Source organism: Lotus japonicus, chromosome 6, assembly GCF_012489685.1.
Source record: "Lotus japonicus ecotype B-129 chromosome 6, LjGifu_v1.2".
Classification (NCBI taxonomy): Eukaryota; Viridiplantae; Streptophyta; class Magnoliopsida; order Fabales; family Fabaceae; genus Lotus; species Lotus japonicus.
Genome location: NC_080046.1, coordinates 5,911,765 through 5,936,883, shown reverse-complemented (window position 1 = coordinate 5,936,883; position 25,119 = coordinate 5,911,765). Strand labels below are relative to the sequence as shown.

Below are 25,119 nucleotides of genomic sequence, written 5' to 3'. Positions count from 1 at the left end.
CCCCTGTACCAAGAACTTTGATAATGCGGTAAGGCCCTTCCCAGTTCGGAGTCAACTTGTTTCCCGGGGCTCCTGACCGCCACTTTAGGACCAGATCGCCAACCTGCATATCTCGAACGCGAACCCTACTATTGTACTTGGCGGCCACGCGCTGCTTCATCGCCGTTTCTCGAATGTGCGCCTCGTCACGTGTTTCAGACAGGAGATCCAACTCCACCGCCATATTGGCTTGATTCTCCCCTTCAAAATCTGGCTGGGTTCGCCATGTAAAATTTGTCAATTTCCACCGGCAACATGGCATCTACCCCATAGGTCATTCTAAAGGGGGTTTCTCTTGTAGTAGATTGCACAGTGGTGTTGTACGACCATAGTACCACTGGGAGTTCATCCAGCCAGGCTCCCTTAGCTTCCTCAAGCCGTCGCCTTAGTCCACGCAGAATTACCCTGTTCGCAGATTCTACTTGCCCGTTCGTTTGCGGATGCTCCACAGAGGCGAATCTCATCTGTATACCCATTTCCTTGCAAAATTCCCTTGTTTGGCTGCTTGAAAACTGGGTCCCATTGTCGGATACGATCGCCCTTGGAATCCCAAACCTACAAACGATACGTCTCCAATAAAAGTTGACTATCTTTGCAGAGGTTATTTTGGCCAGGGGTTCGGCTTCAATCCATTTGGTGAAGTAGTCCACCGCTACCAATATAAACTTCATTTGCGACCTGGCGGTCGGAAAAGGTCCTACCAAGTCCACACCCCACATGGCGAAAGGCCATGGGGCGCTCATCGTTACCAGCTCTTTTGGCGGTGCCTTAGACAAATCAGCAAACACTTGACATTTTTTGCACCGCTTCACAAAGTCCATACAATCTTTCCTGAGGGTGGGCCAGTAGAATCCCGCCCTTAACACCTTGCAAGCCGAAGATCTTCCCCCAATGTGGCTTGCACACACCCCTTCATGCACTTCAGACATTATCGCTTCATATTTTTCCGACGGTACACATTTTAGCAATGGCGTCGAAAAACCACGGCGATACAAGTGTCCATCAATGAGAGTATAGTGGCTCGCCTCTCGCCGTTGTTCTTTCGTGCATTGCTCTACTTCCGCTGGGTCCCCCGCCAAGATAGACAATATGGGTCTCATCCACGTCGCCCCTCTGTTCACACATGCCATGAGCTCGCCTTCACTGCTGGGGTACACGAGTGTTTCCTGAATCACACTTTTGTTGTTGCCGGGCTTCCGCGTACTCGCCAACTTGGCCAACGCGTCGGCCCGCTGGTTTTCTGCCCGAGGAACATACTCTACCACAACTTCCTGAAAAAGCGTCATCAAATACCGCACTCGCTCGAGGTACTTGATCAGATTGGGATCTTTGACCTGGAAAGTTCCCTTTACTTGATTCTACCAACTGCGAGTCCGTTCTTATCAACAAACTTCCAATCTTTACTTCCCGTGCCAATTTCAATCCGGCGATGAGAGCTTCATATTCTGCCTGGTTGTTTGTTGCTTTGAACTCGAATTTCAGCGATTGCTCCAAAACTAGATCCCCCGGGCCTTCCAACGTTACTCCCGCGCCACTGCCGCTACTATTGGAGGATCCATCTACAAAGAGTGTCCACTGAGTGTCCACTCTTTCAAACCGATCTGGGGTCAACTCGACCACAAAATCAGCCAGTGACTGTGCGCCAACCGTGCCCCGCTTATCATATTGCAACCCATACTCAGATAATTCAACCGACCAGGCGACCAATCTACCTGACAAATCCGGTTTTTGTAACACTTGTCTCAAGGGCAAATCCGTCCGCACCTTCACTGGAAAACTCTGAAAATAAGGTCTCAACTGCCGGACGGTGACAAGGACCGCCAACGCCGCCTTCTCAATTTTCTGGTATCTGACCTCTGCGCCCTGGAGTGTGTGACTTACAAAATAAACAATTCGATGCTCGTCATCTATCTCCTGCAATATCACAGAACTCAGAGCACTATCACTCACAGCAAAATACAAATGCAGCGGGTGTCCCTGTATTGGCTTTGACAAGATTGGCGGTGATGACAGGAGTTCCTTGAGGCGAACAAAAGCTTCTTCACACTCCACCGTCCACTCAAATGCAACATTTTTGCGAAGACACTTGAAAAAAGGGAAAGATCTGTCACCAGACTTAGGAAGAAACCGAGATAAAGCTGCTATTCGCCCTGTCAAGCGTTGGACCTTTTTCACATTAGAGGGGCTTTTCATCTGCTGAATCGCCTTGCACTTATCCGGGTTTATCTCTATTCCTCTGGATGTGATCATGAATCCTAAAAACTTGCCCCCTTGAACACCAAAAGAGCATTTCTCCGGGTTGAGGCGCATATTGTGCTTCCTTATCTCGCCAAATGCTTCTTCCAGATCCTGATGATGGTCCAAACCATGTACTGATTTAACAATCATATCATCAACATAGACTTCCATGTTTCTTCCCACCTGCCCAGCAAAAACCCTATCCATCAACCTTTGGTAGGTCGCCCCGGCATTCTTCAATCCAAACGGCATGGTGCGATAGCAATAATTGACTCTGGCGGTCATGAAAGTCGTTTTGTCCTCGTCCGCCTGGTGCATGCGGATTTGATGATAACCAGAATAAGCATCCATCAAGCTAAGTAGTTCGTTGCCCGAGGCACCATCAACGAGACCATCAATACTGGGAAGGGGATACGAATCCTTTGGGCATGCTTTGTTTAAGTCTGTGTAATCCACGCACATTCGCCATTTTCCATTCGCCTTTTTCACCATCACGACGTTCGCCAACCACGTCGGATATTTCACCTCTCTGATGAACTCTGCCGCCAGCAACTTGTCAACCTCTTGTTGAACCGCTTTTCCCTTGTCTCCGCCCAAGCGCCGCCTGAGTTGTGAAACTGGCTTGACACTTGGATTCAATGCTAATCGATGGCAGATGAAGTTTGGGTCAATTCCGGGCATGTCCTTGCAGCTCCAAGCAAACAAATCTAAGTTTTCACCTAGCAACTTTGACAGGCGAGTCTCCTGTTCGTCCGTCAATCTAGTCCCAATCTTCAGAGTGCGATCGCCAAACTTTAGCGCCTTTGTTTCCTCAATCGGCGTGGGTCTGTTCACTCGCCCCTCGCCACGTGGGTCAAGATCTTCATCCGAAGTTTCAATTTCATAACATCTGTGCCCAACCAACGCACTCTTCTTGCCATAAAGGTTGAGGCAATTGTTATAACATTCCCTCGCCAATTTCTGGTCCACCTTCAGCCTGCCAACCTTGTCGTTGCTTAGTGGGTACTTGACCGCCAAGTGGGCTGTTGAAATCACAGCACAGAGGCGATTCAATGTATTTCGCCCAATGATGACGTTGTAAGATGCTACCACCTGGAGAACCAGATACCTTACCTTCAAAACCCTGGCACACTCATCTTCCCCGAATATTGTGTCTAGATCAATGAACCCTCGCACCATTACTTGCTCACCAGCAAAACCTACCAAGGTTCCCGCATATGGGGTCAGATCATTGTCAGTCAGGCCCAACTTGTCAAATGCGTCTCCATAGATAATATCAGCCGAACTACCCTGATCCAGGAGTACCCTTCTAACATTGAAACTATTCATCCTTAATTGCACTACTATCGGGTCATCCTTGTGGGGCTTTATCCCCTCGAAATCTGCCATCGAGATTGTTATGTCAGGATGCACGAATCCGAAAGCAACTTCATGAACTGAATTGACTGCACGAACATGGCGTTTCCGTGCCGCATGGGTATCACCACCACCGCCGAATCCTCCGGCGATGGTGTTTATGGTCCCTACGGGCGGTCCTGAGTGTTGAGCGAACGTGTCATCAGCCCCTTTTGTGGCGATAGCCACTGATTCCTGCTTTTTCTTGCCCTTAGTATCCGTTCGCTCCTCCTCTCGCTTATGCGTTTTGTTGTGATCGCCGTTGTTGCGCCACTGGCCTTGGCGATTTCCTTGATATCCCGCCTTTATCAACTTATCAATCTCCCGTTGCAAAGTCCAGCAGTCATCCGTGTCATGCCCGGCGGACCGATGGTATTCACACCACTTCTTGGGGTTGGCGTCCCGTGGTTGATATTTTGGAGCTTCTGGCTCATCCACTAGATTTGCACCCCTCGCTTCGCGGAGTATATCCGTTAAATCTGTGTTCATCACCATGTCAGCTTCCTCCCACTGGCGATGAGACTTAGATTGCCATGGCCGGCGCTGTTCATAATCATCACGCCGCGGATACAACTGCTCCTTGGTCGGCCTGAATACCGCCTTCCCTTTGTCTTGTCTTTGCGGCTTGCCATCCCCCTTGTCTTGACCGTTTTTATCTTTTTTCGCGCGCTTGGGTGACGTGTCGCCTTTTTCTAGTTTCGCGCGCTTTCTTTTGAAAGCATCGTCCTCCTCGTCAAGAATATAAGTGCTAGCGCGAGCACGCATCTCTTCCATCGAACGTGCTGGTTTGCGTGTCAACTTGCTGTTCAAACCGCCCGGTAACAAACCATTTTTGAATGCCAGTGCACAGGCTCGAGGTTCCTCGTCTTCTACCTTGACCGATGTAGCACTGTACCTTGCCATGTATTCCTTCAGTGACTCTCCTTCTTGTTGGCGAATGTTGTATAGGTCATTGATCGTCACCGGCTGATTCTTATTCGCCGAGAATTGCACTAGAAACTTGGATGAGAAGTCTCTGAAATTCGAAATCGATCCGCGCGGCAAAGTCGTGAACCATGCCATCGCCGTCGATTTGAACGTTGATGGAAACATCCTACACTTCACCGCATCTGACGCCGCAATTATCACCATCTTCGTGTTGAAATACAGAAGATGATCCTTCGGATCAGAATCTCCACTGTAAGAATCCAAAACTAACGTTTTCATATTATCTGGAATTGCCACACTCTCAACGTCCTCCGAGAACGGACGGAACTCAGCTACGGAATCCGCTTCCCTGCTTCCATCATCTTGTTGCCCGCGGCGGTAGAAATCCAACTGAGCTTGCAGATGTTCATTCCGCTGCTGAATGTTTCCAATGCTGCGCATCATATGACGCCATTGCTCCTGTGTCACCGCCGGTTGTTGTTCTGGAGTAGGTGAATTTTCTGGTGAGCGCTCCAGAGATCCGACCTGCGAAGGCGATGGAGGAGGTGGTGGTGGTGATGGAGGAGGAGAAGGCGGTTGTACTCCCGCCGTTCGTATCGGAGAATCCAGGACAACTCGATGAGGCCGCCGAGGTGGCGAAATTCGCTGTCGCACTGGTGAATGATGCTGCCTCCTGCGTCGCGTCTCCATCTAAACCAGGAGTGACGCAAACTCGATCGAAAAACGAACGCCGGTCACAGAATCAGAATAGGGAAACTTGAGAACTGCCTAATCGTAATCAGAGATAGCTTCTTGCACAATCAATCCACGTGAATGGGATTAGAAAGTTTACAGTCCCCACAGACGGCGCCAAATGTTCTAGGAATGAACATTGAGGATAGGTATAGTACCTAGAGTGTAGAGAATTGTGCTAGAGAGAGAATGAGAATGAGAGAGAGAGAATGCTGAATTTCATATGTAATTTCCTCCAATGAGCCAAAGTCCCTTACAATTGGTAACTACCTCCTATTTATAGAGTTTGGGTACTACCTATTGGGCCTCCGAAGTTGAGGCCCAACCTAAGGCCAGCCCCTCGCCTCGGGGCGAGCTACACACTGGGCGTTGCCCCTCTAGGGGCTCGCCCAGTCCAGTCACTTATTTTAATCATATTGGCCCTTATTCTTCAGAGTAAAACAACATTTTTCTCCTTGATCGTATTAGTGACTTGAGAGAAGATACACAATGAATTCCAACATTGATGCTATCTCCAAAATCATAGTTTCGAGAAAAGACTAGAAGGTCGTTGTTAGAGTACTACGACTGTGGAGAGTACCGAACACAAAGCAACTTTACCAACCAGACTTCATTGACATTATATAATGAATGCAAAGGTTTGTTTAAAAAAAATCATATCAAGCGTTTGTTAGTAGATTTCTAATTTATTTACCTTACTTGAGCGAACACAAAAAAAAACAAAACAAAACTTCTACATTTAATAGGGTGACAAAACTCAATGTATAGTATGGAGCATGCACGTTTCAAGATTCAAGTCGACCTTAAAAGAGGGGTTGTTCTACGAAATTGCCATACTCAACGTCTCTATCAATAACTGCAAGTATAAAATTTGCACTCATCCATGCAGGTTGTACTTTTAGTTGCAAACCGTAGTGAAACCTATAAACAATGGAAAAATTCTCTTTTACAGGTTCACCCTTGCACCATATCCTTATATATTTAGAAATCCTGAAGAGGATGAGAAATTGATCTGAATGTTTTAAACGTATTTTTATTTTTTAATTAAATATAAAGATCACCAATTTAAAAATTTTGATGTGGGCATCATTGATGTTGTCGTAGCCAAAGGAGAACCATCTAACTATAAAAAAAGAAGATATTATAGTCAACTATATGGTTGTTGATTTGCATGCCCTAGAGTAAGTAATATAATTTCAACTTTTTTATTTTTCAAATTTAATAACTATCTATTTACTCTAGCGATTAAATTCAAGCGGAAGTGAAATCTTGCGGTGTGCACTATGAGAAGATTTCGCTCAACAATTTTTACAGTATGTTGCCAAAGGACACGATTGACCAGTGTTTTCTTATTCTACAATTGGCTAAAATGAAAATGTACAAAGGTATTATATTGTAATTACCAAAAAATACATATTTTTCATATTAAAACTAATATAAATTGATTTTTCATATTACTTAAGTATTTTTTACTTAGGTTTAGTTTATTATCTAACGAAATAAGTTAAGAGGTTTTTTTTGAAAGAAAATAAGTTAACAGGTTTAATTTGAGTTAATTTTTCACTATTTTGCAATATAAATAAGTTTAATTACAAATAATATTATTTTCAAGATTGTTAATAACTATATTTATTCTAGACTAATTAGTTGATCGGGAAGGGGAAAAATAATCGGGCATATCGAGTGAAGGATGGTGGTAACTAGTAAGGTATGGCTTTCCAAGTTCCGGTTCTCTTGGACTCAATTTCTCTAGTCTCGAGTGTAACCTTTGAAAAAGGTAGTTAGGGAAGATTGTGATAAAATCGAATGTTATAAAACTCAAACTGTAGGCTGAGAGCCAGTTCCATTTTATTCAATTTTCTATTCATTCTAATTTATTTTTTTGAGATTAAGTTTATTATTTAAATTTAGAAGTTAATTTATATTTATATTAAACTCAATAATTATATCAATATCTCAATTTAAAATCAACTTATTACCATCGAAATTCAGTCTATTTCGAATTGTAAATAAAGTTATTATTTAAGCTTCTAAATTATATTCTATTTAAAGGATTTTTCTCTAAGTACATTTAAAAAGAAAAAATTCTCAATTTAAATTATATACACACACACATATATATATATATATATATATATATATATATATATATATTTATATTTTTAAATTAAACAAATGAAGTTTTGTTGTCAAAAATAGAAAATATTTACCGTTTTACTTATTAAACAAACTATATAATTCATACAAAATAAAAATAAACTAATCGACACAATTTATTCAGAAAATAAATATTATAAGTATGAGTTTTTTTTTTGTTACAAGAGGAAAGCTAATGAAGGTATGAAAAACGGTAGAAAGGGGGGGGTTTGAATAACGTTTTCAAGATAAAGCTTCCACCTTAAAGATTTTGACAAATCTTTCGAGAACTTAAGTGCTAAAGATAAGAGATAGAAAAGCACACAAGGATTTTATCCTGGTTCACTTGATAAATCACTCAAGCTACTCCAGTCCACCCGTTAAGGTGATTTCTTCCTTCTTAGAATGAAGGCAATCCACTAATCAGGTAAGAGTTACAACTGCACTTGAAACCTACAAGTGACTAACAATTACACTGACTTAGCTCACACTAAGATTCACTCTCTTAGTCTTCTCTAGGATCCGATCAACCTTGATCTCCTAAAGGAACTAAACAAACTGTTTATCAAAGAATTGTTTACAAGAGATTTGCTTCTAAAAAGCTAATAGTAAACTCAATGAATTTCAGATGAAAGAAAGCTTAGAAGAATTTGAATTTGTCTTGCGCGTATGTGAATGCTTCTAGCCGCTTCTTTCAGTCTTCAGCCTCTTTATATACTCCAAGGATTAGGGTTGAGCGTTGCATGGGAAATGCTACCGTTGGAGGGCAGTTCTGGAAAATCCAGCTTCTGCTGTGTCTGAGACTGTTAGGTAGGTCGTCAGGAAGGTACAGTTGCTTTTGTACTTGGATAGCGACTTGACCTTTAAACCTAGGAGACTTCTGATCAGGAGAAAGCTTCATGTTGGAACTTGTGAAGCCGGTTGATCAGAGTCAGAGGGAAAGCCCAGATCCTCTGACCATTGTTTCTTCTGATTCTGAACTCAGAGGGAAGTACATGGTCTTCAGAGTATCTTGCTTCTGGACATCAGAATTTCACTAATCAGCTTCTGGATCTTCAGAGTCTTCTACACCATCAGAATATCTGAGCCTTCAGTGTTTCTTGGTTATCAGACTTTCTGGATCTTCAGAACTTCTAGTGACTGAGTCCACATCAGAGTTTGTATAACTTCAGAACTTCTGAAGCTTTTCCACTGTTCATACTGAACATGGTGAATGCGAAAGCGTTGCTTGGGTCGCTCTTTATACTCAGTGCTTCTGATTTGTGTGAGATTAAGTTGAGGTCAGAGCCTGTAAATAGCACACTCAGAAAAACACGTTAGAGAACCACAATTGTTCATATCAAAAGGTTAACTTGTAATCATCAAAACATAGAGTTGTACTACTAGATCAAAACTTGATCTTACAGCTAAAAGACAGAAAAAACTACGGATTAGCGTCTAAAAACAATGACGCAATAAGACTAGAAGGCGGAGTAGACCAAACTCTACGGTGAGTCCCTTCCCTCGATGCTTCACGAGCCAAGGAATCAGGCGCATTATTCCTCTCCCTTGGAACATAACAAAACTCAACTTTCCAGTCCCTCAACACTAATGTCCGGATCCTCGTGATGGTATCTCGCGCCTAGTAGGTTGAGACGTCGATTGCAGTCCCAAAAACATCAACAACCTGGCTGCAATCTGAGAGACATAATACTGATCTGAAGCCCAACTCCCAGGCATGGTTCAATCCAAGTTCAACAGCTAAAACTTCAGCCAAGAAAGCATTACCATGACCATAGCTCGTGGATGTTCCGGAAACCCAATTACCATGATGATCGCGCAACACAGCGCTGGTTCCCATGCGTTTTCGGCCAGCATTCCAACTGCCATCTACGGCCACTGATATTGAATCAACACTGTCCCACAGTTTGACTGTCAAAAAAACGTATGAATAGATTTAAATTTCCAATGAATAGTTTAAATTTTAAATAATTTGGAAGAACCGGAAATAACCTACCAACATATTTGTTTGAATAAAAATATTACCTTATAATTTTAGATTTAAATTATTTTTTAATTCATTTATATAACTATAATATTTTAATAAATAATTAAAGTCAAATAATATTTAAACCACCAACATATTTGTTCGATTTGTATTTTGTTTTTTTTTTAAGTAAACTCTCTTGTTGAGAGATTTTCTACTCTTTTTTTTTAAGGTGAAGTCAAGTAATATTTAAACCACCAACATATTTGTTCGATTTGTATTTTATTTTTTCAAAAGTAAACTCTCTTATTGAGATATATAAAAGAGAGTAAACTCATTTTTTTGTATTTTGTATTTTATTCTCTACATATTTCTAGAGTTTTCTCATTTTGTCTTGTTTACCGATGTATAAAAAGTATAAGTTTGATATTTCAAATATATATAATTATAAATTAATATATTTAAACGTCTTTGTTTCGATTGGGAATTAGAGGTGCTGCAACAATTTATGGGGACTATAAATGCTATAGTTCCGGGGTTAGGAAGGGATGGCTTGATTTGGTTGGGAGACTCTTCAGGGAAGTTTTCGGTGAAAGCTCTTTGTTTTGAGACTGAACTGAGAGTGTTCGGGGTCCCGTTATGGACGGTACCCAAGGTGGTTCGGAAAATTGCGCCACCAAAGGTGGCTCTTTTTGTTTGGCAAGAAAGCTTGAATCTTATAGCGGTGTTGGCTAATTTGATGCGGAGGGGGGTAGCGGTTGAAGGTGAAGGGCGTTGCTGTATTTGTGGGGTAACAGAGGAAACAGTAGATCATTTGTGATATATCATGGATTTTGTGGTGTAGAATTTTTTAGAGGGAAGGTGTGGCTTGGTGATGTCCCAGGAATTTGCAAACGGTTCTATTAGAATGGGGGAGTTGCGGTCCAAATCTGATCCCATTTTGTGGGCTTTGATTCTATATTCTTTATGCTGGTCTATTTGGTTAGGGAGGAACAAATTAATTTTTTAGAATCAACTGCTCAGATTTGAAGAGGTTTGGGATATTCATATTATGCGTATTTTTTGGTGGTTCAGAGTTGAAAGCGTAATTGTCCGTATGCTGCGGTTGATTTTATTCAGAACTTTGTGGAGGTGCGTGTGGAGAGGCCAGTAGCTGTAAGGCGTACGTGTTCATGGGAGCCTCCTTGTGCTGGGATGTATAAATTTAAGGCTTAATTGCACTTTTGGTCCCCCACGAATAACAAATGTGCATTTTTTGTCCTAAACGTTTGAAAATAGCAGAATCAGTCCCACACGTTTGTCTCCGTTATTGGTCCCCCACGAATGATAAATGTGCATTTATAGTCCCAGTGAGGGGTGAGAATAGTAAAATGGGGTGCAATAAGTAACTTCTGTTAGAATTTTAACGGAGGGGACCAAAAACGCTAACGGAGACAAACGTGTGGGACTGATTCTGCTATTTTCAAACGTTTAGGACAAAAAATGCACATTTATCATTCGTGGGGGACCAAAAATGCAATTAAGCCTTTACAAAATTATCTAAGGAAGAAAATGAAATTTGAGTTCGCTCTTTAGATCTGGCGCTGACCCTTTTGATTTGCTCTGTGGTAAAGGGGCTCAAGATGTGAACATGTGAAAAATAAGGATTTTCAGGTAAGGTGCAAAAATAAAAAAAAAAAAGTTTCAGTAAAAAACAAGTCCGACCCATGTGACGTGCGCACGGAGGGAAATCCTCCAATTTCAACTACGTTGGGCCAACGAGGTCCCCCAATCTCATGCACGTGAGGGCCTCCTGAAGATGTGAACATATGGAAAATAAGGATTTTCAGGTAAGGTTCAAAAATAAGAGAAAGTTTTAGTAAAAAACAAGTCTAGGTCATCTAGACATGCACCCTTACATTGGGCCGAGTTGGTCACTCCCAATCTCATGCATGATAGGGCCTTCTGCCCTCCTCTTACCAAGCTCTTTAATGCATATGAGGAAACTTTGGTATATAAGCCTTTAGAAAGTTCAATGCACAAACAATGTGGGACTTGAAAGTTTTAAAATATCATTAATATGGAGAAATTTGGAGTGGGAAGCAAAACCATAGACAAAGGTGGGTTGAAGATAGTTGCCAATGATGACAGTAAATAGAAAAGAGCTTTAAGGGTTGAGAATAAAGAGTTTACTTGGTTGGATCAAGTGCATTCCAATCTAACCATTTTACTTTATAATCTTATGAATTGATTTATATTTATATACTGGTATTTTTTTTCTCGTTTTTACAATCTACTCAATATATTACTCCCTCCGTTTCTAAATATATGTTGTTTTAGATTGTGCACATTGTTTAAGAGCTCATTAATTGATAATTTTTTTTATTAAAATACCCTATTTAAAGTTGTGTTATATTAAGGAGAGAGAAATGTTATTATTGGTTAAGTGGATAGTGAGAGTTGTGATAGGTGAAAATTGAAGTTGGTAATTAAGAGATATAATATCAAATGATGGTATATAAGGAAGAAAGAAAGAGAGTGATTCTAGTGTGGCCGTGAAGCTCATCAATGAAGGTAGTGATGTTCTGCATCCTTATGGTGGGCTGATTTCTCAAATTCGACAGTGGAAGGACAGAGATTGGGACTTCCAATGTGTTCATGCTTGTAGAGAGGCTAATAGTGTGGCTGATGAACTCGCTAATATGGCGCATGATCTCGATTTCGGAATCCATATTTTGGATTATCCTCCTCCCCGGGTGTCCAACCTTCTTCTGTTTGATGTAATGGGAGGTTCTCTCCCGCGCTCTACTCGCGTGTAGTCTAATCGCTTTGGGTTGTAATCCCTCCTCTTAACCAAAAAAAAAAAGAAAACACCCAAAGCAGCAACAACCACGACACAATAATAAAAAGCCAAAACTCTGCAATTATTTTATATCTATAATAATTTATGATAGGAATATAAGTATACAATAAATAAATTACAAATATAATAATTGCAATATCTTTTTTACTGTTACCTTTTTAACATAAGTTAAACTTTTTTTTTTAATATATCAAACTATAAATACGCATTACACAGGCCACTCACTAGTTTAATTAAAATAAATTACAACTTTTGAGTATGTATCATTAAATGATTGGATCTCAGTCCATCAAAATTGTACTCAAATTCTAAGTGAGCAAGATAAATATTGGGAAGGAGAATTTAACATATGTTGATAAAGGGAAAATCAATTAAATTCAAGAAATGGTTGATACATCAGCAACCACAAAGTCATACAACATAAATCTATCATTTCATATTAATTTAAGCCGCATGGCACGACAAAAGGCAACTCTAGACGTATGGTTGTGGCCTGGGCATGTCCTTGACGATGCCGCAAAGAAGTTGAGAGTCAAGAATGTTGTACTCATCCCTCAAAGAACGTTCTGGGGACAAAACACTAATGTAGAGTTGTTGGCCCAAGTAACGATTTTCAGCATGCTCCGACCTCAAGTTCCACATACCGGCATTGTCGAATGTCAACATGATTGCTGCCCAAGATTTGGGGAAGACTTGAACGGTGTGTCTGCTCACGGTATCAAGAAGGTTGTAGTTCTTCCTCTTCTCTGGGGTCCACTTTCCTGGTTCTACCCTGCAGATCATAGGATATAAAACAAAACGTGTAAAAATTAAGTATTTAATTAAATTCCTTCATGAGTGGGGATAAATAATATATGAAGCATTAGATAGCAAGTACTTACGCGACTAAAAAGAATGAGTAACCATCAAGGTTGTATGATTGGACGGTTTTGCCAGGGTTCTCAAAGATGATCTCAATGAAGGTTCTGAATGTAGCATTCACGACATTGGGTGCCAAGGTGACGGTGTTCAAATCTGCTGGGGGTTCGTCGGAGATGATGTTGTACTTGAAAACCTTGTCAGCAACACCAAAATACTCGGCGAGCTTGAGAGGAGTCTCACCATCGACGTGGGAGACACCATTGATTGCGTATCGGAGCTTGCCTTGAGCTTTGGAGACAGTGTTAACGAGCTTAATGGTGCGGGTGATGTTGATCTGACCGTAATGGTAGGAACCCTGAGGGTTAGGCCTGGCGGCACTAGCGGTGAGGTTCCACCTGAAGGATCGGAATTGGTTCAAAGACCATGCCCAGCCAACAGGTGCAGGAGGGAGCTCAGGTGAGGCAGGTCCCACACCGTTGGTGTAGCGGATGATGCCCTTTCCGGTGAGTGAGTACTTGGTGAAACGAGTGGAGGCCACCAAGTAATAGTCCTTGGGGTCCTTATCGGCTGTCACGAGGACAGTGTAGCACTGACCCACGTGGACGTCGAGGGAGTCATAGCTGTTCTGGACAACGTGGGAACCTTCTGTCTCGACCAGCTTCATGGGGTGGCCTTGGATCCTGAAGTTGAGGGAGTCCTTGAGACCAACGTTGCAGATTCTGTACTTGTAGGTCTTCCCGGGCTTCATGGTATAGAGAGGTTGGTCACTGCCATCACCCTTGGCGGTTTTCCCGTTGATGAGAACACCATCGGGCCTTCCAATAGAGCGACCACTGTCGAGGAAGCTTTTCAGGGTCTTGTGGCTCTTGGCGTACCAGTCACCAATGATGACCCAGTACTCATCCTCGGGGTCGGGGTATGGGACAGGGATCAACAAACGACTAAAGATCCTTAGGCCACCGAACCCACCAGCGGCTCTGTGCAGGGCTGTGGTTGGATAGTAGAAGTAGCTTCCGATCTGATCCTTCACCTGGAAATGGTAGGTGTAGTTCGTGCCGGGAAGAATAGGGCATGAGGTTCCCGCGACACCTATAGAGATAAAGTTAGTAATAATTAGAGAATACAGTTTATATGACTATAAACATAAAAGGCTATGAAATCTATGTATCCACTGAGCATTTACCATCTTGCCACGAGTTCTTCCTCTGCTGGACCCCGTGCCAGGTGAATTGGAGGGGCTCATCGAGGTTGTTAAACACGTTCACCACTACATTGTTGTTGCTGGTGCTGTTGATTTCTGGTCCAGGGAACTGGCCGTTGATGAGGATACCCTGTTGAGGGACTCCAAGTGGAGAAATGGTACCATAGGTGACATTCCATGTGTAGTAAATGTAAGGGTCTTCACCCATCACGGCAACGCCCAAGATGCATAGCATCAACATGAACATCACCCCCCGACCCATTTTTTTTTTTTTTTTCCGAACTAATCAATCAACCTTTTATTGCTTCCTATCTCCTTCCTTTGGTAATTGGAAGAAGATAGTTGCTCTTCCGCTGCATCTATTCAACCCTTTTATACCATGCTGTGATGTGTTGCAACCATACAAACTTTGCCAAACTTATCACTCGTCTGTTTCTGATGAACCTTATAGATCGCTCCACCCCTCATTTTTCTTTCTTGACTTTCTATAATTCCTTCTCTATTTTTAGAAATTTTCGTCTGGTCATTATTTCGGCTCTGAAATAAGAACACAGAAGTCAAACAAACTAGTTTATTAATCTTTTTGTGTGATATAGTAATAAAAACATGTAACATAACTACATAAGTGGCAGAGCTTGGGAAAAATTTGGAGGGACCGATACATACATAAATTAAAATATTTATTATTAATGATATACATATATACTAATGCTGAAAAAAGTAAAGATTAAATTAATCCATATACATAAATTGAATATTGATTTTTTTTTATAATTATGTTAATAATCTTAAAAAAATTCTTCTCATTTTTCAATTTTTGAATTCTCGATATATTTTTTACGAGAGATGATAGAGAGCACAATTAATGTAGCACGACATGGACACCCTTTGTTAAATCAACAACAATTCTCAATTTTTGAAAAAAAAAAAAAGAATCATGATAAATATTAAAGTGGTATTGAAGAAACGCCAATCGTGACTTTCACACGTAAAATCTATCATGCCACTTACTATTTTCCACTTTTACCTTTAATATTAACATCTTTGGGTGGAAGAGTACTACTATATATTTTCATGAATGAACATTTGTATTTACTTTTATGAGTCGCAACTATGTCGCAGGTATAATATATTTTTTGGGTACACAAAGTCTTAGATAACATATCACATATATGATGATGGGAAGTCTCCGAGGGTTAGCTCAAGTGGTAAGAAGTTAGAGATATAAGAGTTGGGAAAGATTGTAGAGTGAAGGGACCAAGGTTCAAATTCAAGTGAATTAACTAATTTACTAACATTACTAACAGCTAACATTGGTCTATAAAAAAAACATGATGATCGGAAGATGTTGCTACTTTTTTTGTTCAAAAGATGTTGCTTAGTTATGCATGCCTTTTTTTGGTTTGCCAAGACTTCAAAGCTATTTTTCTTTACACAAACAAGATGTGCCTACCGGAGTTATTTAGGAAGAAAAATGTCATGTGATAAACTATGTTAACAAAAGGATTATTTTAAAAAACTTTAAGAACATAAATGCACATTTTCAAATATCAGGGTCTAAGTCACACATGACTTAAACTTAAGGGGCCAATTTCTCTTTTTCCCTTGCATTTCCCATGAAATTCTACGAAGCATTTTATGTAAAACATTTCAATTCCCTCGTATAAAAAATATCTTTTTGAAAGCTCGTATAAATATATCACTTCCTAAAAGTGTCTCATCTAAACACACTGTCATATTTTTTAAATGTCTATCTCATAGGAAAACTCCATAAATATTTCTTGTGGATTCATTTGCGAGAAAATCAACATAAAGTCCCGAAGATAAATCCATAAGAAACTTGTAGACAAGTAAGCTCATACAAAAGTTTTACAAATCCGCAAGTTTTTTTTTATGGATAATTTCACAAGTGGATGATCCACGGAAAACTTCCGCAAGTAAATTTTAAATCCACAAAAATATTCAAAGGAAAATTCATCAAGTCAAATTCGTAATAAATTTTGCAGGAAATCCACAATAATAAATTTTTTGACGAGTTTCACAATAATTTCTTCCACAAATTTTCACAATATATATTCCATCTAAACAGTATTAAAAATCAAATGTTGAATTTTTAATACATTGCAAATAGACTCACATCTAGCTGACATATCAAATAGTGTTAATTAGCATAATCACTATCACCATCATCATCATCTTCTTCATCATCATTGTCATCATCTTCATCGCTATGCTGAGAAGATGGTAATGGATCAGATGAGCCAACAAATCCCAAGTGTCGCATCAGAGCTGCTAACTGCATTTTAGTGTCACTCAGCTCCTTTCTCAGCTCAAGATTTTCACTTTCCCGTCTTTGCAACGAGTCTTTTAAGGCTTGAACATGACTCCTCATTGCAACCAAATCCTTAGGATTAGATAAAAGATTTTTGGGTTCTATAGATCTAAGACCAAAAATCCTCCTCCCTTTCTTCATTCCACCTACAGATTTCACCCATATATCCAACTCAGATGGCATTGATTGCTGACCTTCATCATTATCTCCCAAAGGAAATGTTGAGCTCTGAAGAGATAACTCAGACTTTCTCTGTTCATATTTTTCCTGTATCAAGTTTGATTATAAGATGATCAAATTTAAAACACCTTTTTCTTAGTTTAACAAGTTATTCATAAAAAAGTAGCCATACAAGAAACACAAACCTTTGAGAACTTCTCTAAATACTAGATGGGTCATCGATTCAATTTCAAACAACCCCGTCCTCAATTCTACTAACATTTCACTGCAGGAATTGTCCGGTATCTCGAGGACAAAAAATTAATGTGTAGCATGCTTCAGTAAGAGAGAACTGATAGGTACCCATAGTTAGTTAGTAATTTAGTTCGTATGAGGCTGTTTTAGTTGGTTAAAAGAGTTAGATAGAGAGAGAGAGAGAGAGAGAGAGAGAGAGAGAATACTATACATAGAGGTGCTGAGTATCATTTGTAATTGGGAAATAGGGAGAGGTGCTGAGACTCTCGAATTACTCAGCAACATTGTAGTTTACTATCTTGAATAATGTCAGTTTTCTTTTTTCTTCTTGGCTGGTTCCTATCATTGGTATCCAAGGACTGTCCTGGAACTGTGGGTACTGGGTACCATCCAGAAGCAGATGGTTGGCAGGAAATAGGCAGGTTTCATGAAGTGTTCACTAACACCAGGACAGGGGAAAGAAATAATTGCACTTCTGGGAGAAATGATAAAAAAGATCACAGATTGAGAAAAGGAAAATGAGAGAAGACAGGAGGAGGAACCAGCTAAGAATAAGAAAGAAAACTGATATTATTCAAGAACAGAAACTACAATGGTTGCCGAGTAATTTGAACCTCGGCCCTCTCCCTAAATCTCAATTACAAATAACCCCAAAATGATGATACTTTCACTAACTCTCTTATTTATAGTATTTTCTCTCACTCTCTAACAAACTCTGAACTAAAACGGCCTCAAACTAACTAAACTACTAACTAACTATGGTCTATGGGTACCTATCAAGAACAATCTTTCATATGCTCCAAGTTGGATGGTGTTCATGCATAAAATAATAACACATTCATCAAAACTGAATTTAATGAAAGTTTTCTCCCATTTTCACCAAGAAAATATCTCATCATTTCAACAAGAAAAAAAAATAATTACAAGTCAAAAAGCCCATGTAAACAAAACTTGCTAGCCAAACTCGTTGAGAATAAATACTCCATGCTTAATAGCCTATCATAAGAAACCATTTTCAAATTAGATATTATTCCCATTTAATATCATTTTAATCAAGTATAAAATTGCAATGTAACAAATGTGAAAATGCTAAATAAGCATTTGAATCCACAGTAAATCCTTCTTGAAGTAAACCAACAATGATCCCAAATAAAAGCATAGTGCTGCTGTAATAAAGTCAATGCATATAAAAAAATATGTTAATACTAACCATTTTGCAATTGAATAAAACTTTAGTTGAACAATTTATACCAAATTTAAATAACAAAAAATTTAGCAGTAGATAATACATATTCAATACTGCACTGAGAAAATGGCATGGCTATTACGCATAAAGGAGCAAGAATCTCACATCCTACGAGCTTGATGCATGGATAACTTACAAGTTAACTATTTTTAATTAAAACAAATAACAAGAGATGAATTATATATCACTTAACCAAAATCGAATTTTAAGCCACTTATCAAAAAGTTAGTTATCCTAAAAACATGAATAGTTAAATAAATATATGAGAGTAATTTTATATTTCATCTCAACATTACCTACTTGGTAAGTAAGCACAACATGCAGCTTCTGTCAGTACCCCAATAAGTCCACCTCCATTCCCACATTATTTTTACATATCCATGAACATGGTTACGAGGGGCATCAATTAATATTATAATGTAATATAGCAAGAAGATATATCATATATACTATCAAATAAAAGTAAAAACATTATACTCTTAACAATATCATAACTAATGGAAATACGGAACTTACATAAGCGGATTTTGCAAGCGTGCCCACCCAACTATGATCCTTTTTTCGATGAGTGCGACAATAAAAATCAGCCAGTGATGGATTTGTCCCTTTTTCTTCCATCTGTAATTGGAAAAATATGTTTTGTATATCTCAGTTTTGTAATTGTTGAAAATCTTCAACTGAATTTCATTGATTGAAAAGGTAAAGATTACAATGAGTGATCTCAGTATTTATAGAGAATACAAGGCTTGCTAAGCAAGCTACCAACTCTAACAGAATCAGTTATGTGACAGCTGTAATGACAGCTCACATGACAGCTGTATTGACAGCTCATTCTAACAGAATGTAACTAACTCAAATATTAACTATACTACTAACAGTAACTAACTTCTTAATCAGAGTAATGTGTACTCTACTCTAATAGGCCCCCTCAAACTCAAGGTGGGGGAGAAAGTGATTTCTCAATCACATTGAGTTTGCCACGAAGAGTTTCAAAACGAAGTGGTGATAGAGCCTTGGTAAACAAATCTGCCAGCTGATCAACAGAAGGAATGTGATGCACAAAAAGAGACTTGTTGAGAACTTTTTCCCTCACAAAGAAGATGTCAAGCTCCATATGTTTAGTGCGAGTGTGAAGAACTGGGTTATGAGTCAAAGCCACTGCACCCATGTTATCACAAAACACCCTAGGAGGAGAAAAAGGAATCTGCAACTCCTGCAAAAGAGACTGAACCCACAACAGTTCAGCAGAGGTATTAGCTAGGCTCCTGTATTCGGCTTCAGTACTCGATCTAGCCACCAGGGTTTGCTTCATTGAGCTCCAAGAGACAAGGTTGGGACCAAAAAAGACACAAGAGCCTGAGGTGGATCTCCTGTCATCAGGATCTGATCCCCAATCTGCATCACAAAAGGCCACAAGAGGGACTGGAGTGTGCAAACTACAAGGCTTGAGGTGCAGGCCATGAAAGAGAGTACCCTTAAGGTATCTTAGGATCCTTTTAACAGCCTTCCAATGCTCTTCTAGAGGCTGACTTAGAAACTGACAGACTTTGTTAACTGCAAAGCTAATCTCAGGTCTTGTTAAAGTTGCATATTGGAGAGCACCAACTATTGATCTATAGAGAGTTGGGTAAAGATTACAATGAGTGATCTCAGTATTTATAGAGAATACAAGGCTTGCTAAGCAAGCTACCAACTCTAACAGAATCAGTTATGTGACAGCTGTAATGACAGCTCACATGACAGCTGTATTGACAGCTCATTCTAACAGAATGTAACTAACTCAAATATTAACTATACTACTAACAGTAACTAACTTCTTAATCAGAGTAATGTGTACTCTACTCTAATAGTAATCTAAATTATGACATATAATAGTATTATAAAAAATATCTTCTAATACAAATGATGAGAGATTGAGCTGTTACAGTTTTGTAACCTAGATTATAACATATAATAGTATTATAAAAGATAATACCATTCTCTTCCAATGCAAACGATGAGGGACTGATCCACCAGTGTGAAGAGATGCACCCGCCAAAGCCGCATGGTTTCTTTTATTTATTTCAGACTTTTCTTTGAAACTAGATGACTCCCAGTATGCCTTCATTTGTGTCCACTCAGGCTCTTTTATCCAATTTGGTCTCTTATCTAAATTTTTTCGAACGTCTTGCATCAACTGAGTCATCTTAACTGAACCCCTTTTCTCAAAATTACGCCGCACTACGTCATCATGTTCAGATGGCCATGTAAACTTTGACTACAGTGATTTTGATAAGAGAAAATAAAAGTATTGCATTAGACAGGTATATTTTACAACATACAGAACAATTAATTTATTTCAATCAAAGCTTGAGATTTGATGATTACTTTAAACATATCAAACCACATATCCCTGTGGCCTTTAGAAATTTTTTTCCATGATGGTTGAGCCTCGTCGAATTTACTCCTTATGATTGCAGCGATGGTCCTTATCACCAACCTGTGCTCATTAAACCTATGTATAGTAAAACAATTAATGGATGTTTAAAAATTTGAGATAACAATTCATATCATCAGAATAAAAGGACTCACCCATCCGCTTCAGGGAGTATCATAATTTTGTTTCCATTATTGTCTCCACTATCATCACTTGACGAAGATGGCAATTGGTTAACCATTGTAAATTCTTGCACACGAGGGATTTGTAGCAGAATGGGTTGAGGTTGAGTAGACTGAGATTGAGGTTGAGGTTGAAGTTGGGAACATTGAGGTTGAGTAGGATCAGGTTGAGTAGGTTGGATTTGAGGTTGAGGTTGAGGCTGAGGTTGAGTAGATTGGATTTGAGGTCGAGATCGTCGAGTTCGAGGTCGTACTGTTCTAGATTGAATAGGTTTAAACTGTATAGTTTGCGATTGGTTGGTATGAGCTTCGACGGCATCTGATGGCATCTGGTTGATCATTGAAAATTCTGGCACACTACGGACTTGTGTTGGGATGAGTTGAGGTTCAGGACATTGAGGTTGAGTAGGTGTAGGTTGAGGTTGAGGTTGAGGTCAAGGTCGAGGTCGAGTAGGTTGGATTTGATGATGAGATCGTTTAGCTCGAGGTCGTAGAGTTCGAGGTTGAATAGGTTCAAGTTGCATAGTTTGTGATTGGTTGGTAGGAGCTTGGAGAGCATCTGATGGAATTATCAATGGTGTGAGAGTTTGTGACGAATGGGAAATGTGCAACGCAGTTTGTGCACACTTTCTCCGTTTCAACCTTTTAGTTGGCTGCATGGATCTCTTAAAAGATCCAGATTCTGACATCTGTACATTGAGTATAATGATAATAAACAAGAAAAAATGTTATTAATTTTGCTCATATAAATGAAGTAAGATAATATTATAAATAGAAAACATATAGAATACTATTTTGAAATTTAAGTTTCATTAGCACAAAAAATGCAACTAGGTTACTAGAATAACAAACATGCATCAAATGCAAACAGATTTCATGTAGTGCCACTTTCCTATTCTAATAAGCAAGGTATGTCACTTAAAAGGGGCATCATACATAACTGCTAAGTTTGTGACTATAGAAATCCTAAGAAACTGTACGGAAGAGATTTGATTTAAAATTTACTAAGTATAAGTAATAGTTTAAATTTAATTAAACAATGTTAATGTTTAACAAACTAAAAATTTCAAGTTGGGTGTGGTACTCTCTCACTGTATCAAGCTACCCTTTTGCCTCTATGGATCAGGAGTGAGAAAACTTTTCTTCGTCGAAGAGAAGCACAAAATAAAGAAAACGCAATGTTAAGATAACAGAAGAGAGGGATAGAGAGGGATATATATATATATATATATATAGAGAGAGAGAGAGAGAGAGAGAAATGCACAAAAAGAAACTGTATTAAATATTCTAATTTCAGTTTTGTTAGTTACATGAGGATACACCTTAATATAGATGTAGGTGCTAACAGAAACTAATAGTGCCAACTGACAAGCCATCTGGCACTCTAACAATCTAAACTACTGCGCACAGCTGGCAAGCCAGATGGAACTTAACCAAACATATAACACTAATCATTTCTGTATATACTCTGGCACGCAAGAAACAGAAGGGGTGGCAGCAAATAACCAAATTAACTATAGTGAATTATATCACTATTATAACAAACATGAAAACAGTCATATGAATGCATGAATAACTTGACTTCTCAATCTATTATTTAAAGAATATGGTTTTAACTAAATTGAAACTGTACTTAATCAGTATGATTTAATTTTGTAGTAAGCTTAAAAACAACCATTTTATGAAGAAGTATATTTTATTAAGAACCATAAAAATGCGACATTTTCATGATTATCTTCGTTACCTATTCCTTTGGAAAATTTTATTTCATGGTTAAGGATGTTGCTTTACCTTCTATATTGATACTACTCCTTGTAACGATACCAACCCTGAAAATGATATTGCTAGTTCTATAACTTTAAGTCCATCTGCATATAACATGTGGCACTTTGTGGAATTAAAATCTACCCAGCATTGTAATATCTCTTCTTAACCAAAAAGAGATTCAGTTGGTTTTTGTACTGCATGTTGTTTGGTATGCCATATCGCCTCTCTTTCTCTTGTTTCCAATACTGCTTATAATGCACTATTCGAATTGATTTTCAGTGATCTTTGAGGTCCATCACCAATTGAGTCCTCATGTTGATTCCTTTACTTGCTCACATTTTTGTGATTTTTTCCTTAGATAACTTGATCCTAATCTCAAAACTTAATGATTCCTTTATTTGCTCACATTTTTGGGACTCCTTGTATATATTGTACTTATTGTCATGGAATAGAATTACTATATCCTGTATGACACAAGAGATCCCAAGAAGACACATTTGATAGCCTGAGCAGACATCTTATGACCTAGACTCCTAGAGAGAGATCATTAGACAAAACAAGTACGACTAAGCGACACCTCATACCTAGCCTCTTACCTAAACAAGGCACAGTCTACTATTGAGAAGCATAAGTTGATGCTAATTAGTGATGATTTTCCAAAGATGGAAGCCAAGCCTGACATGTCCATGGTTTTTGTTCTTCATGGTAAAAACCAAGAATCTGTTTGAAATCAGACTCTCACTAAACCCAATATACCTACAGTGGAGAAGCTTATTAACTGCTTTTTTTATAGGCAAATGTTAGTTGTTAGTAAATTAGTACAAATTATCCCTCCTCGGGGTTCGAACCCTGACCCTTCACCTACAATTACCTTTAGCTCAACCATGTGAGCTACCCATCCCCCGCTTATTGACTGCTTGCTTTGAGTTCATACACCTGAAGCTCTAGTAGAAGTTGATTCCCATACAGTCTCTTACTCTAATAAAAACACAGAAGCAACCATAGAGAAAAAAGTAGAATTTGCATAAATCACGGAAGCAACATCCAATTACATTACAGAGAAAGCAACATTCGATTCGATGAAGTTAAAAATCCAATTACATTACAGAGAAATGTATCTATCTGAATTCTGAACAAGGGTTTAACACAACAGAAAAATGACACAAGTGAAAGAAAGAGAGCTTACGAAACGAAGTGAAAGGCAAGGGTTTTGACTGACGAACCAAGCGAAGGAAGGTTTAAATCATAGCCCAGACCAGAGAGCTTGATCCAGAATCACCATTCACCAACGCCCACACTGCTTCAGCGACCAGCAATTGCCAATCAATTCTTTAAACATTAAAAAGGTTTTAAAACAATTACAAAATTTTTTATTATTATTTTGCTCATAAGTTTAATCCCTCCACAATATTACAAAGTAATTATATTATATACTACTTTATCCGAGTAAAGTTGCTAAGCGTCTCTGCGATTAAGGAAATACCCATATTTTAGTTCGTGTTGAAGGCGCAGCTCTATTAACTTTGTCATGTGTATGGTTGGGTCTTTTATGATACGTCCACGTTTTTAATAAATATGATGCGGTATTTTAAATATAATTTTAATCGAAATTTAATTTCTACATGTATGATTGAACGTCAACAAAGAATTTGGGATTATACATCTTGGTTGTGTGTCGGGGAAGGAGAAGGAGATGGAAGAAGATGATAAAGAAGTGGACGAGTCACCCAACAAACTCAACACCATTAATAGATTGAAGCCCAAATTGGAGCTTTTGAGGTTTGGTTCAAAATTGGAGCTTCTCGGAAGACGAAGCGGACGCTTACGGACGAACTCGATGGGGCGATAAAGTGGTCGTTTGGTCAATGGCTTCGATTGTCAGGGTTCTTGAGTTCGATTGGGGCTTGGTGCATCTTCACATATCTGTCATCTTCCTTGTGGACTAGATACCATCGCCATCTTCGTTGTCACTTCTTCATTTATGCTTCATCATACGACACTATCAAGCTCTGTACACTCGTTTGGCTACCATTTCTTCATCTTGCATCTATGATCAGCCTTTGTTTCTTCTCCGAAAATTCATTCGCCTAAGCTACAAGGTCACCCACCTCGAGTTCGTCCTCTGTAGAGGCTTGGTGCATTAAAGACTAGGTTCTTATCTTGTTTACTTTTGACTTAATTTCACTTTTGGTCCCTATTGTATCGCAATTAGGTGAATTTGGTCCCCATATTTTTAAATTAGCGATTTTGCTCCCTCTTGTTTGTTTGATGTTGCGCTTTTTGGTCATTCTGTCACTTTTGTATGCAAGAATACTTATGTATCATCGAAGGAGTGAAACCCCAACCTTTCGGTTGCAAAACCAATACTTTGCCACTAATCCAAGATATAATTTGAAAAAACTTGTGCACATCATTATATATAACA

General features: G+C 39.1%; 1 protein-coding gene and 1 pseudogene across 1 annotated transcript; both read right to left on the bottom strand.

The window, feature by feature from the left end:
- Positions 1–12,625: 12,625 nt before the first annotated feature.
- LOC130726104 (L-ascorbate oxidase homolog) lies at positions 12,626–14,685 on the bottom strand. Its single transcript, XM_057577332.1, has 3 exons — positions 14,320–14,685; positions 13,157–14,225; positions 12,626–13,047 (listed from the first exon to the last, which is right to left on the bottom strand). Exons 1-3 carry the CDS (start codon positions 14,597–14,599, stop codon positions 12,750–12,752), a joined length of 1,647 nt encoding a protein of 548 aa, XP_057433315.1. The 5' UTR covers positions 14,600–14,685; the 3' UTR covers positions 12,626–12,749.
- A 2,075-nt stretch (positions 14,686–16,760) lies between these two features.
- LOC130723466 (uncharacterized) lies at positions 16,761–24,146 on the bottom strand (annotated as a pseudogene).
- Positions 24,147–25,119: the final 973 nt, after the last annotated feature.